At 40.0% G+C, this 14,847-nt stretch overlaps 1 protein-coding gene across 4 annotated transcripts in view; it reads left to right on the top strand.

Annotated features, from left to right (window-relative positions):
- Positions 1-14,847, top strand: part of DGKI (diacylglycerol kinase iota) — a 396,652-nt gene that overhangs the window by 149,936 nt on the left and 231,869 nt on the right. For all 4 annotated transcript variants that reach the window (XM_054495165.2, XM_054495166.2, XM_054495164.2 and 1 more), the window contains exons 7-8: positions 10,968-11,039; positions 14,580-14,696. In XM_054495165.2, coding sequence (XP_054351140.1) covers positions 10,968-11,039; positions 14,580-14,696 — 189 coding nt within the window. The remainder of the gene's footprint in view (positions 1-10,967; positions 11,040-14,579; positions 14,697-14,847) is intronic.

Raw genomic sequence — 14,847 nt, 5'->3', positions numbered from 1 at the left:
TATTTCTCCACCAGAGCACAATAACCTGCCAGAAAATATTTTTGAAAAGTATATAGTTCCCTCTTGCAGAGAGCACAACCTTGTTTCAGAATCCTAGAGTCTGTGTTGATTTTCCTATTGGTGCTTGTTATAAACATCACAGGGCATCTTTTCTCCTTCTCTAAATTTCTAATCACATGGAGTGACAGGGATTCTTTCATTGCAGGCTGGACCTGCTGCAGCACGTTTCATGCTCTGGGCCCCATTCTAAGCTGGCAGCATTTAATGTCATCCAATAAATGGATCACATTCCTAAATGTGGAATATGCTGCCTCCAGAACCCAGAAAGGCCAAATAAAGTGCTGTGCTTCATTCTTAGTCGTTTAAATTATGAAATGCAATAATTTTTTCTTCAGATTGGAAAGGATATTCTAGCATACCTTGGACTACTGACCCCTAGAAGCTTCATTGACATGTGGGACCCCTGCCTCTTCATAGGGCTCATCTCCCACCTTCCTTCTCACCAGGACCTCCGATGTACCTCCCACTTCTTGCTCATCTGCTTTAATGTGATGCCACTGATATGGTGGACCAAATGATGTCCTACAGAATGCTCACACAGTTCCGGTTCCTTTGCATTATATCTGGATAACATTCAGAAGAGTTGAAAGCCCTGGTACATGCCTGTAATAATGTACTGTTAACCCTGAAAGCACTTGCAGATAGTTTTGAATTCGCCTTTCAGAGAGGGATGGAAAAAGTTCATTTCCCAAATCATTGGCCACATGTCATGTACTTAAGGCTGAAATATTCCAAATTTGGCACAGTGGCTGCAAATAGAGTATACTAAGTTGAACTTGTGATATTCAGGCACCATTCTCCAGTCTTTGTCCAGTTTTGTAGGATCTCGGCTGGTGAATTAAATGGGGATATGTTGGAGTACACCACCTCTGCCTCCTGCCTCCTTTAGTCTTTAAGGGTGGCACTTAGATAATTTTGGAAACATAAACACAATACCATCATCAGAGCTTTCAAAATTAATATAAATTTAATGCCTATTACTTCTTAAGAATGTGACTTGATTTTGATTTCGTTATGGCTAGAAGGATGGTTTGAAGCTTTCCCTTGGGCTTTCTCTTACACAACAGACCAAGAAACCAGTCTTGGGGTTGTGCCAGTTTCCAAGTCTGTTCACTCCACTTACACAATTGAGGACAAGTGAAATTAATACTGATGGATTTGTGGAACCAGTAGACTCTCTGAAAACCAGCCCTGGTCTAGGACTCCTGCTTTTTTTTTTTTGGAGAAAGAGTTTTGCTCTTGTTGCCCAGGCTGGAGTGCAATGGCGCGATCTCAGCTCACCGCAACCTCTGCCTCCTGGGTTCAAGCAATTCTCCTGCGTCAGTGGCCCAAGTAGCTGGGATTTCGGGCATGCATCACCACGCCCAGCTAATTTTGTATTTTTAGTAGTGACAGTCTTTCTCCATGTTGGTCAGTCTGGTCGTGAACTCCCGGCCTCAGGTGATCCGCCCACCTCGGCCTCCCAAAGTGCTGGGATTACAGACATGAGCCACTGTACCCAGCTGGACTCCTGCTTTTTGTTTGTTTGTTTAACTGGGCCTCATGTTTGTTTGTTTGTTTGTTTATTTATTTGAGACAGAGTCTTGTTCTGTTGCCCAGGCTGGAGTGCAGTGGCATGATCTCGGCTCACTACAGCCTCTGCTCCCCAGGTTCAAGCAATTCTCCTGCCTCAGCCTCCTGAGTAACTGGGACTACAGGCGTGCACCACCACGCCCGGCTAATTTTTTTGTATTTTTGTAGAGACGGGGTTTCACCGTGTTGGCCAGGATGGTCTTGATCTCCTGACCTCGTGATCTGCCCGCCTCGGCCTCCCAAAATGCTGGGATTACAGGTGTGAGCCACCACGCCTGGTCTGTATCTTTATTTTAATAGGGGACCATTAGATACCTGGTGCTGCTTCATACCCAGGGTATACACGTCAACTTGTACACTTGTCCATTAGTCTTTAGAATATTTGGACATTTCTCTCTCTCCTCAGCGTACAACTACCCAAGTTAATGGATGTAGGTCCTTTTAGTTAAAGACCAGAAAAGTGTTACCCTAGAGTCTTGCTGTGTTGTTGTAAGATTCTTCTCCTGGGGACTTACCCTCTCCTTCAATCAATGGATTCTGTCTTTGAAAACTGGCTTAGGTCGAGAAACAGAGCAAAAGATTATGACTTTTTATTGCAACATCTGCCCTCATCTCTCTTGATCATCCATTCTTGATGTCTTCTGATTCTATTAATTGAGTAATATCTATTTTATCTGATAATCTATCTTTCTTGTAGGGATGTCATGCTATGTTAACCATTTCCATAGCTCTCTAGGTCAAGTCTCCTTGGCTGCAACTTCAATCTTACAATAAGTGCACCCACTTTATTTTGATGGTTTAGTGCTATTATTTTAGAATTCTATATTCCAGTTACTGTCAGAGTGCCCAATCTGTAAGGCGTTTCCTAGCATCAGGGCTAACCTACGAGGGAGAGCCACCTCTGAACATCCCAATAATGTTGGTGCTCTTCTCACCAGCACATTTCTTATTGCTTTGGTAAATGGAGTGTCCTTTGGGCCTCTGGCAGATCATAGTCAACTGATGGGCTTTTCAGCTGTACCTAATATAGCAGCTTTAGCCTACCTAGTTCTGAGATTTGGTTTGCTTCTTCCTCTGTCACAGCAATTCGGGCATTTCTACTTTACTTAACATGGGTCATTTTTTTTTTGTTCAAGTTTTCAAGAGCCACCCTGGTGTTATCATCATCTTCTAGGGTTCTTGATGATGTGTTAAATCCTCTATTATAGATGAGGGCTCCCACAATGGGAAATTCTCCTTTATCCAGCTGTAAATTCTGCCCTTTTTCATCCTTCACCCTCAGGATCCAGTCCCCCACACTCTCCCATTCCTGCTAGTACATATTGATTAGGTCCTGCAGCTAGTTCTTTTGAGATGTAGTTTTTTTCACTCTTAGCAGCCTCTTCACCTTCCCTGATCAGGCACATTGCTCTGCAAAGATTATTAGATCATTTGAGATACTACTGGGAAGAGTAGATGTACTAAAACCCCAAAGTGAAGTCAAAAGTATTTCTAGAGAGCAGACTCTTTTCTCCCTCTAAGGCATATATTACATGCTAATGTCACCTTGACATAAATTCATGAAGCAAGGAGGGGCACAATCAGTAATTCTGGGAAATTTTGAAGTCTTCTTCTCAGTTGTCTGGGAGCTAGTATAGCAAAATAGTCTATGTTTACACAAAAAGGAAGTGTAGATAATTCTACCGGCAGAAGAGCATTTTCCGCAATCAACGAGCTAACGGTAAAGAGTAAAGACAATTATTTCCTGTAATGTCGCACCATCGGCAAGGTTATATGTTAGGTGGCTTAACTGATTTGTCATTGGTAACTCTGTTAACATCAATCCTATCTTTCAAAAATATTTAAACTATTTTAGCTAGTCTTTTTTTTTTCTCAAAAAAAAACCCCTGCTTTGTGAATATTATTAGCATTAAAATGCTAATTTTTATTGGTAAGTTTATTATGAGTTAATCAGAGGCGGAAATTAATTTTCATGGATCAACGCTATAATAATGATAGCTAGTTGCCTCACTAAAATAATACTTTCATAAAAGAAACCTTCTGGTGTTCTAGGACAAAGATATAAACCCAACACGTAAAGGTTCATATATGATTTTGGCCTTATTGAATATAGCACTAATTATCTGAAAAAAATATTTCTGTCCTAATATCAGGATAGTCATAGCAATATGAAATATAAATATTATAGCTAAAAATAGTTAATGTAAATTAAAATGTACAAAAGTTGCCATTGTTACAGGTGTCTATCTCAATTCCAAGGTCTTGGGTTAAGTTGTCTACTTCCACGAAGGCATCTGCTTCTGAAATGAAGAAATCGTGGAAGCTATGCCTTAATTGTTTCATACAGCATGACACATTTGTGGTAAGAGTTGTTAAGTTGTACTGAGAATCTTGTGCCTTAAATTTTTGATGTTTTTCCCCAGAAGACTGAATGATCTATAGCCCGCAGCAGGAGCCTTCAGATAAATGAATGGAAAAAGCAAAACCTTTCTCAGGATGATGGGGGTGATTGGCTTTGATTAATAATATATTGTGATTACCAACAATATTAGAATGGAGGAATTTAGAATACAGAGGGGTAAAAAATGTCAATCTATGGGCATAAATCCTTGATTCCCCTGGAACAGGAAAATATTATAGACAGTAAGGGCACTGACAAACTTTCAGAGTCATTAATGCCATAAAAGATATTGTAATTAAATCCAAGAGACAAGCATTTAGATTTTTCAAAGATGATTCTAATAAAGTAACTATCTAGATTCACCTAATTTGCAGCACTGTCAGAAATTATGAAGATATTGTTTACCATAATCAGATATAGATGAATATATATGTTTACATTTTGAAGATCTTAAATATTTATAACAATTTTAAGACTAGTAAAATTTGTATAGAAAATTTAGGAAATTTAGATAACTTAGGTTTTCTATGGGTAAATAAATCCTAGTTTTGCAAAGTCTAGAATATTATGCTACCATTTTTACACTGTGAGAAAACTATGGAAAAGGCATATTATCAAACCAGCCTAATTTTCAAGGATTCACATTAGTCACATTACCAGGCAAGGGTACACATATCAGCGGAAAACTGGGCTGAATAATTTGTTGAAGGAAAAAGCCAATAATTTGTGTATGCATTAGGGAGTTGGTTTATGGTGGGTTTTGCTGGTTAAAAACTGAAAGCTACACTCTGGATAAGACAGATATAGTCCATAAGTCAGTAGATAGTTGGTTAAAACAAATGCCATTTTTTATCACCGGAAAAAGAGTTTTCAACTAGGTTGGTGTGGGTCTGTACCTGGGTCACGTGAAGGTCTCAGTTACTTATCTGCTTCCACTGGTGGAATGCCCAAACATCACAGTTGTTTGTCAACTTCGGAGGGTTGAAAGCGGTTACATTGAAGCACCACAACCAGTTTGAGGTCTTCTAACAAAGTGAAAATGGAAAAATTTTCTTGACACTGGTGTGTACCAAATCACTGTGTTATTGCTATCCCATAGGATACCTTTATATGTGGTCCAACAGTTTCATCTTAAAATTTTCATCTTATTTTGCTAGAAATTTAACTTTGCCATTAATTAAACATATGATAAACATTTTAGAGATGAAATATAAAATATATAAAAGTACTTTTTTTTTCAAAAATCATAGGAAGTATTTGTGTAGAAATGTTTGGAGTTCTGTGTTTTAAGATAAATATTAATGAAAGCAAATTGAGTCAGTCTTATTTTATAATTCCATTGGTTTGTCCTTTGTAATACTTTATGAGCCTTGGACACGCTAGTGGATATGGAGAGGTTTATTTTGTTGTTTAAAGTTTTGGAGGCAGGAGGAATATCAACTCTTGTGTTGGATCAAATCAAATCAAATAGGGAATCAGCCTATGGTCAGAATATTCTCTCACCCCAAACAAAGTTAAATACAGAAATAATGAAATAAATTCAGCTTATTTTAAATCAAGCCCCTTTTTTCTGGTTTCGGCCAAGGCTGTAAAACTGAGTGCCATTTGGTACCTACCCTAGATGGCAGAAGAAGTCAGAAGGCAACAAAACTTTAGTACTCAGAATAAATCTGGTTTAAACTTTATTCCAAAGGCTCAATTTGATTGAAAAATCCCAAAGAACAAAAAAAGACCTTATTCCTCAATGTTCTTGGTATTTTAAATCCTGAAGTCAGTTGGATCCAAAGCATCTGTCCTCCCATCCCTGTTTTCCTCTTTGACAGTACTGAACTAAACAGCTCTTAAAAATCATAGTCAGTTGAACTTCAATCAGGGCATCAGTCCGTACCATATTAGCAGATTTGGGCCAACATTTAAAAATGAGTAATTTGGAATCTGGTTCATTTTGGCATGCTGAGAGCCTGGCCAGAGTCTTCCTATAGCAGGTGGTTTAATGGGAACTTGGTCCATGAAGGCTCTGATGTGCTTCTATTTATGTCTCTGTGTTAGATGATAAGCCCGAAGCTATGGTTGCTGTGAGTCTGCCAGACAAGAATCTAAAACAAAGCACAGAGTTGATTACCACCAGGCTCATTGCCAAGGGTCCTGCCACAATACTGCATAAGTGTAGTGCCCAGTGCCCCAATTGTGATTGGCCTTATTGTTTGTTTCTAGTATCGGTCTGGCTGTTAGTACCACAGTGTATTGTGTCTATTCTCTCCCAGAAACCAGAGGGCTAATATTTAGTAGTGAGGTGGGGCTAGATACACTCACCCTGTATCATTGAGTAAAGCATCACTTAGTCACATATTAGACACCAGAAAGCTTTCTCGGTGAGATGGTGGAAGAGGTTTTTGTTCATAGATCTTGGCAATAAAAGCATTCCTTAGCTTTATATAAACACACATTAAATACGTAAGTAAGTAAAGTGTTATAAAGAGTTTTAAATGCATGGCCTCATTTGATGCTTATAACCACTTAGTGGTATAGGAGAGGTTTGTATTATTTTTCCCATTTTCACATGAAAGAGGAAGTTACAAGAGTTAAGTGATTTGCCTAAGATCACTCAGCCAACAAGAAGTTCCAAGAATGGTTCTGAGCTTTGCCGTCTCTGCTTAGCTTTTGTTTGATGCACAGCCATCTGATATCTAAGTGGAGAGAATGGTGGCCTGGTGGTTGCTTTTAAGACTTATAATGATACATTTAAAACCACAACATTTAGCAGACCTCTAGTCGTGGCTGCTACTGCTGTCTTGCCACAAATTCTACTGTATTGATTTTTATCCATGCCGCATTTTAATATTGTGGGCTTAAAAATGAACATTGGAATCCTACCATCTTTGCAGTGTCTGTAGGGGTTAGTTTTTTTGCCTGGAAGGATGCTGTGAGGAAACATATTTTCAGGTGGCTTGAGTAAGACTTATCATGTCTGGATAGCATGAAATTTGTAATTAGATCATGATAGAATAGCAGCAACTTTTTGTTCAATTAATCAGAAAATATCATGGCATGGCTATGATGTTCAAAGAACTATGCCAAGTTGCTAAGAACTATACAAGGACTGACTGCCTTCAAAGAACTTGTAGTTCCATTGGAGAGATAATACATGTGCACACAAAATAACCAGCCACATAGGGCAGCTATTTATAATGGCAAGGGTAGGTACGAGGCAAGGCAAGCCTGTACAAGGACAGATCACAGTGAGTTGAGGTGATTTTGGAAGACTCTTGTAGATTTTTTAGTGGAAGCAAAATTTAGATACTGTATATGAAATGGGGGTAGGTTTCTAGATGGTATGTTGGGAGTGAAGAAACAGCTAAAAAAAATAAATAAATAGAACTATAAAAGAATAAAACATATTGTGGATATGAGTAGACCTGTCTCACTATGGACAGGAATTTATAATGCAAAGGAGTGGAAGATAGATGTCAGAAAATTGATGGGAAGATTATGGATGGCCCTGAATACCTGCATGAAGAGCTTATTCTGTTAATCTGTAAGGAAAGAAGTGTCATTCAAGTATTTTGAATGGGAGGCAGAAACTTAGAAAGCATCATTTCACCTGGTGGCAGTGCCTAGGATAGAGTGAGGAATAAAGGGAGAAACAGACTACCAGTGGAGGCACAAGTTAGAAAATGGAGCAAAAATCCAGATGGGTGGTGACCCTCAGCAGAGCGTGATACCGGACTGAACAGAGGCACTCGGGTCTCACCCCAGCTTCTGCTGCTCTTTTCTTTCTTCACACAGTAGCCACAAAGTGTCGCTGTAGCGTTTTTTTGCTCCCTGAAACATGGATTGGGGGACGATGAGGAACTTTTCAAATGGCTGCAATGTGAAGTCATTTCTGCAGTTTTGGTGCCATCTTATTTCATGTTAAACAGTTTAGCATCATCTTTGAAAAGACCTGCATACCTAACCCTTTGGCCCACTAGACTCTGTGTCCTCTTGTAAGCTGTTCTGTTTAGGCAGTTGCAACTCTCAGGTGTTGGGGACTGTGGGGGCTGTTGCTGGCTCTGTAGTAGTAAACACATGGACATCAAACTGCAGCACTTAAGTCCGTGTGTGTATGTGTGTGTGTGTGTGTATGTGTGTGTCAGAAGCACTTTTTTTTTTCTTGGGCAAAGATACTGTCATTGACAGAAGAAGAAATAGCAAGAGTCCTTATCTGGGAGGAGAGGAGCATATCAGGGGTCCTCAAGACCACCCCAGGTTCAGTGATTCACTAGGAGGACTCACAGGACTCAGTGTATAGTGCTAACATTTATAGTTTATTACAACACAAGGATACAAAATAAAATCAACAAAGGGAAGGGCTCATGGCACCAAGTCTGGAGGAGGCCAGGCACAAGCTTCCAAGAGTTCTCTCCCAGGAGAGTCACACAGGATGTGCCTAATTCCTCCAGCAAAGTACTGTGAAACACATGTGGAAGGAATATTGGACTCAGTGTCCAGGGTTTTTATTGAGGCCTTTTCACATAAGCAATTTTCACATAATCACATAAGAGTTGCAACTGCCTAAACAGAACAGCTTACAAGAGGACACAGAGTCTAGTGGGCCAAAGGGTTAGGTATGCAGGTCTCTGCATTGCACAAAATAAAATTCCAGACATCTAGGAGGACAGCAGATATTCAGCAAAAACTACATTGTTTGTGCAAAAAGTTTCTTTTCTTTTTTTTTTTTTTTAAATTTTAATATGGAGACAAGGTCTTACTGTGTTGCCTAGTCCGGTCACAAACTCCTGGGCTCAAGCAATCTGCCTACCTCAGCATCCCAAAGTGCTGGAATTACAGGCGTGAGCCACCATGCCCAGCCTGTGCAAACAGTTTAGGCCCAATGAGACACTCTTAACTGCTGTCAATTGGAGAAACCCTCCTGCAATCCGGGTTCCCAGATGCCAACCAAGGGCCAACCTTGCAAGCAGCCTTTCTTTATTTAAAAAAAATTTTTTTTTTATTATTTTTTTTTGAGATGGAGTCTTGCTGTGTCCCCCAGGCTGGAGGGCAGTAGCACAGTTTCGGCTCACTGCCACTTCCGACTCTTGGGTTCAAGCAATTCTCCTGACTCAGCCTCCCAAGTAGCTGGGATTACAGGCACATGCCACCAAGCCCAGCTAACTTTTCTAGTTTTAGTAGAGACAGGGTTTCCCCATGTTGGCCAGGCTGGTCTTGAACTCCTGATCTCAGGCAATCCACCTGCCTCAGCCTTCCAAAGTGCTGGGATTACAAGCATGAGCCACCGTGCCCAGCTGCAAGCAGCCTTTTTAAGGAGTCTGACTTGCTATGTTAACTCTTTTCTGCACAGGGAGTGAAAATACCGCTTAGGTTTTTGAGAAGGAGGTATTGATGGATACATTTTTCAAAATCCAGGAGAGTCTGACATTAAGGTCATGTCTCTGGAAGTGGTAGTTGAGGTTGGAGCAAAAGTAGTGAAACCAGTCCTGGTCGTCTGTCCACTTATGGAAGACTGGAGAGGTAGAAGAGAACTGGGACAGTGTATTAGGAAATAAAGAGAGGAAAGAAGGCCGGGCGAGGTGGCTCATGCCTGTAATCCCAGTGCTTTGGGAGGCCGAGGCAGGTGGATCACGAGGTCAGGAGATTGAGACCATCCTGGCTAACACGGTGAAACCCCGTCTCTACTAAAAAAATACAAAAAATTAGCCAGGCGTGGTGGCGGGCGCCTGTGGTCCCAGCTACTCAGGAGGCTGAGGCAGGAGAATGGTGTGAACCCAGGAGGCAGAGCTTGCAGTGAGATGAGATTGGGCCACTGCACTCCAGCCTGGGCAACAGAGCAAGACCCCATCTCAAAAAAAAAAAAACAAAAACGAGAGAGGTTCAAAAGGAGGAAATGCTCAGTAGTATATAAAGTACTGCAGATAGGCAGGGATTATGGGCACTGAAAAATGCCATTGGGACATCATTTAATAATGTGATAATTGATTTTCAACTTAAAATTATCTGTACACATTAAGCCAGACTTACTTAGCCAGTGCCTTGAATAGCTTTCCTGCCTATCACATCTTTCTGTTTTCTTTTGATCACCTTACAAAAGCTCTGTTTCAACATTTTTTATTGTGGCTTTGAATTTTTTGTTTGGGTTTAGATTTCACAGGCAGAAGGAAATGGATGAGCTTTGGGAAGGCTAAAAAAATTCTTTGTGCAATACTACATACTTCTCTCTGGTCATTATTTAGGGACAGCAGCAGCCGAAAATCACCTCTTCTGTTCTGGATGGAAAAGTAATTCAGTTTGTTCCTTTAAGAGGATTGGGTTTACCATTTCATTGATTTCATCGTTGCTTCCTGGTAAAGAATAAAAATTAAAAGCTGCTTGTTTTGAGTGGAGACATTCCTGGTAAAGAACAAAAATTAAAAGCTGCTTGTTTTGACTGGAGACATCTCAAGGGGCTTATGAAAGTGTCTGAATTTACTACTACCCCTTGGACTTCTCCCAGACCCGGAGTTCCAGTTATTGTCTGATATTTCATTTCTTTTTTTTCTGGGTTCTCGGATGCTAAAGTTGTATAGAGCCTCTGAGACGAATGATTATTGTTATACAGGACCATGTGAACCAATAATGGCTTTTCCTTTGGTTAAAATATATCAGAACTACATTTATTTTTTCAAAAAGCTTTTTCTGTGTGGCTGACTTTGAGTAGTAGGTGGTCTAGGAAATACCAGCGCCTCCTCTCTCTCTCACTTGAAATGCTTTGGGAATAGAAAATCATTGCAGGCAGAAAGTGGAGAGTGTGGTGCTCAACGTGGCCTTTGCAATTCTACTTACCTCCAGTGGTGGGTGACAGTTCTGGCCTTATTCACGTCATTGCACTTCAGGAGGGCAAATGTGTGCTGTAACTGAGGTGGTTTTAAATTATCTGTCTCTTGTCCTAATATCCCAGGGCTTCCAGCAAAAGTTCTCCTTCCACAGTAAAGAGATTGTGGCTATCAGCTGTTCCTGGTGCAAGCAGGCGGTAAGTTTGGGATGAAATAAAGCAATGTGGGCTCATGTTTTGTCGAAATACACTTATGTCATTATTTGAGTTCCTCCCTGGAAGTAGAACGCATTCCTAATTTAATGTATTGCTTTTCTCATATACGATCCTTGGAGGAAGAAAGACAGACTGAAACTATAGAACAATAGCATAGATGAGTTGGGATACACTAGAGAGATAAATTAACTTCTATATTTTATGTACATTAAAGCTTGGGGTCAAAGACTAGAAAATCCTCCCCTAATTCTAACACTGGGTCTAGAATTGAGGACTTCTCACTCCTACACCACATTTTCCCTCCAGTGCCTCTATATTGTTGAGAACTCCTGCTATGGTATGAAGGTGCAACATTAGAAGCAAAGCAACGTATGACATAAGAGGTCCCTCCAACACAGGTGGACAGGAATCCTGGCTCTTCTGGTTTTAATGTTTAATGTGCATGACTTTTTATTTTGGGGCTGAGTGTGAGGATAAGAAGAGTGGTTCTTGGATGCTTTCTTAGGTTTGGATGTTGTCTGTACACTCACTGAAATGTAGCTCTTTCTTACATTTGAACATATATATTCATTAGGATCTGATGGTAACGTCCCTATTTATTTTTCTTCAATCTACCTTTTTTCCCACTTTATTTAGAGCATAATTCCTCTGTCTGTACTAGATACTACATTTTCTTATTTGTTTGTACATGTGTACCTGTGTACCTGTTCTTTCTTTTACCAGATAACATATAGTCTAACCCAGCTGTTGGCAGACTACAGCTCATAGGCCAAGTCTGGCTGCTGTCTATTTTTGTAAATAAAATTTCATTGGAATGCAGCCATGCCTAGTTATTTATATATTGTCTGTGGATGTTTTTTTTCGTTTATGTATTGTCTATAGGTACTTTCATGCTACAACGGCAAAGTCGAGTAATTGCAACAGAGGTGGATGGTCCCATAAGCCTAAAATATTTACTCCCTGTGCCTCTATAGAAAAAGTTTGCTGATGCCTGCTGTAATTTCTCAATCTCTCTATTCTTTTGAATAAGTTGGAATATATAACCCCTTCATTGCACAGGGGACCTGCAAAGAAAAGGCTGTGGTGTCTTGGTGAGGTTAAAGGTTTGCAGAAAACTCCTGCCACTACACACATCATGCTAAACTAGCCACACAGGCCATGGGGCTGGAACAGACGCATTTGGATTTAGTTGAAACATATGAAATTGACATTTTGTGGGTCAAAGCCATTTACATTTTGGCAGTTCCGTATAGTTCAACTTAATAATATCTCTAGCCCCTACATGTCAGAGGAACCTGCTGTCACTAGATAGAGACTCGGTGGTCTGGAAAGCTCAGTGTCGCTGCATCACAATCCTGTGACATTTTTTATTCCTGGCATTTTCATTTACTTTCAGTTAGTTGTTACACAAATAATCATTTCACATCTGTTCAAGAATGTGTGCACAAATATAAGGCCATCCTAGTTATTGAATGAAACTCTGTACCAGCAAGGCAATGTCTCCATTTGTGGTCCCAGGGTCCCCAGTGCTGCTATCTTTGCTCCTGGTTCTTCTAATCTGGTGAGACCCCACTGGTGGGACAGCCTTCTGGGCAGCAGTGTGCTCAGATTGGCTGCATCTGCTCCTGCCCTGTGCAGCTACCAGGCTGTGGTGAGATGGTCTATCCAGATTCAATTAATTTGGAAACTCAATCCCACTTTACAATGAACATGTGTGCTCTCTTTCTATTAATCTGTAGTCCAACTGAATCACTACAAAGGACAAATTTCACCTGACCGTTGTGGTACAGCTTTGGTCAGTTCCACCTATCTTTGAATTTCCCGGTTTCTCACATTGTAGAAGGTGATTTTTGTAAGGATGGTAGATACAAAATATTTGAACACAAATTACAGTGGTGATATGTTTTCACAGTTCAGGTGAACCCCTTCTAGGATATTTGATGTCAGACAAGCAAATAAATATGTGACCCTTTATGGTACAGGAGAAAGAATATGAGGTTTGGGACCTGGATTTCCAAGGTTGGGGTTTTGATTCCATCATTTAAAAACTGTGCAATCTTGGATGTACCTCTGAGTGTCTAGAGTGGAGATTACTTAAGTATTCATTGAGAGACTTGACATAGGCAGTCTCTGCGATCCCTAACGTTTTAGAAATGCAGTGGTCATACATTTGAGGGTTTATTTGAATTGCCAAGAAAAAAAAGCCATTTTTAAAGAAGGTATTCAAATGTTAATAATATTTATCTGGTATATTTGTTTGCAGATCACCAATAACTGGTGACAGGCAGAATTATTTATTATCTTACCAGTATTTTATACACAATTGCTTGATTAATAATTAGCCACTGGATCACAGCAGATCTTGAAGACATGTAGAAACGAAAACAAAAACCTCTCTAATGTTATGTAATGTAATTAGGGTGGACATATTTGCCAGTTTTTTCGGAGACGGTCCTAATTTGTGTTTGTGTTTTCAACATAATTATCAGTGATACTTTTTACTTTTAACATTTTTCCAGTTAAAATAATAAATTATATAGTTACGTGAAGTATAATCTAAGAAGAAACTGAGGTTAAATTTTTAAAATCACTGTGATTAAAATTTAAGGCCTATAATTATTGCATAATGTTGATTTTAGTTTTCTTTTTCAGAAAAATAAATGTTATTACACATCACTATCACTTTATAGTCACACAAAAGATGGTTGAAAACTTGACTGGCCTAAGGTCACCAGTCTGAGTGTCACTGTTGGGGTATACAGTTAAGACCCTAATACTGTGGTATTGTTATGATCGTTAGCCTACATTTACTTCCTTTCAAAAGCAAAAATCACTTTAGACTTGCCAAGAGTAATAGGGTCGTTGTTTTTTTTTTAGCAGTCCCAGACAAACCCAACAGAAGCAATCTCTTTATACTTTGTTACTTCTGGGATTTTTCAACTCTGTAGAAGAGACATCATGCTTCTTTTCTGCCTTCTCTAAACCGGAAAGACAACCTGGGAGGATTTATATCTATGATAGGAGAAGGAAAGGCAGGTGGTAGGCATTGCCTTTCTGCCTGTTCATTTCCTTCTTAACGTTATCTTAAATCAACCAAGTCCATGGCCAGCACAGGTCAAGGGAAGTGTATGTGAACATTTTGTGCAAAATCAGGATTAATAGAACCCCCCAAGACTCTAAAACTTTTAAGTAAATATTCCATGCAACGATTAGAAAGTTTTAGCAGGCTTCATCCTGCTAGACTAATTTCTTGTTATCAATGTTAAAAGTTTGTAAACCAGAATAAATTTGAAGTCTGGTCTCTAAGCTCCTGGGGCTGGCTGGGTGGTGATGAGGAAAGCATGTCCTCAGTCCTCAGTGTGTGCCCATGTGTGCATGTGTGCATGCATATGTATTTTTGTGCATGTAATGAGTGTGTGTGTGTGTGTGTGTGTGTGTGTGCGCGCGTGTACATATTTATCCCTTCTTGCTGCAGCATTACTCTTTGACCAGAATTGTTTACTGGCTTATTTTTCTCTTCAGTTTCACAATAAGGTGACCTGCTTCATGCTGCATCACATTGAAGAACCCTGCTCCCTGGGGGCTCATGCTGCTGTTATTGTCCCGCCCACTTGGATCATTAAGGTGAAGAAACCTCAGGTAACTGCCAGGACTCTGGTGCTGCTGGGCCAGTGCAGAGAAAAATGAACTGCTGCTTTGTGCTTTTCTCCCCAGACTAGTCTTTGGGTTCCTATGACCTCTGTTCACTCATCCCCAAGGCCCCGTGCTTAGCTTCCACAGTTCATCCCAT

Source organism: Pongo pygmaeus, chromosome 6, assembly GCF_028885625.2.
Source record: "Pongo pygmaeus isolate AG05252 chromosome 6, NHGRI_mPonPyg2-v2.0_pri, whole genome shotgun sequence".
NCBI lineage: Eukaryota > Metazoa > Chordata > Mammalia > Primates > Hominidae > Pongo > Pongo pygmaeus.
Note: the sequence above shows the minus strand (reverse complement) of the source record. Positions and strands in the feature narration are given on the sequence as shown.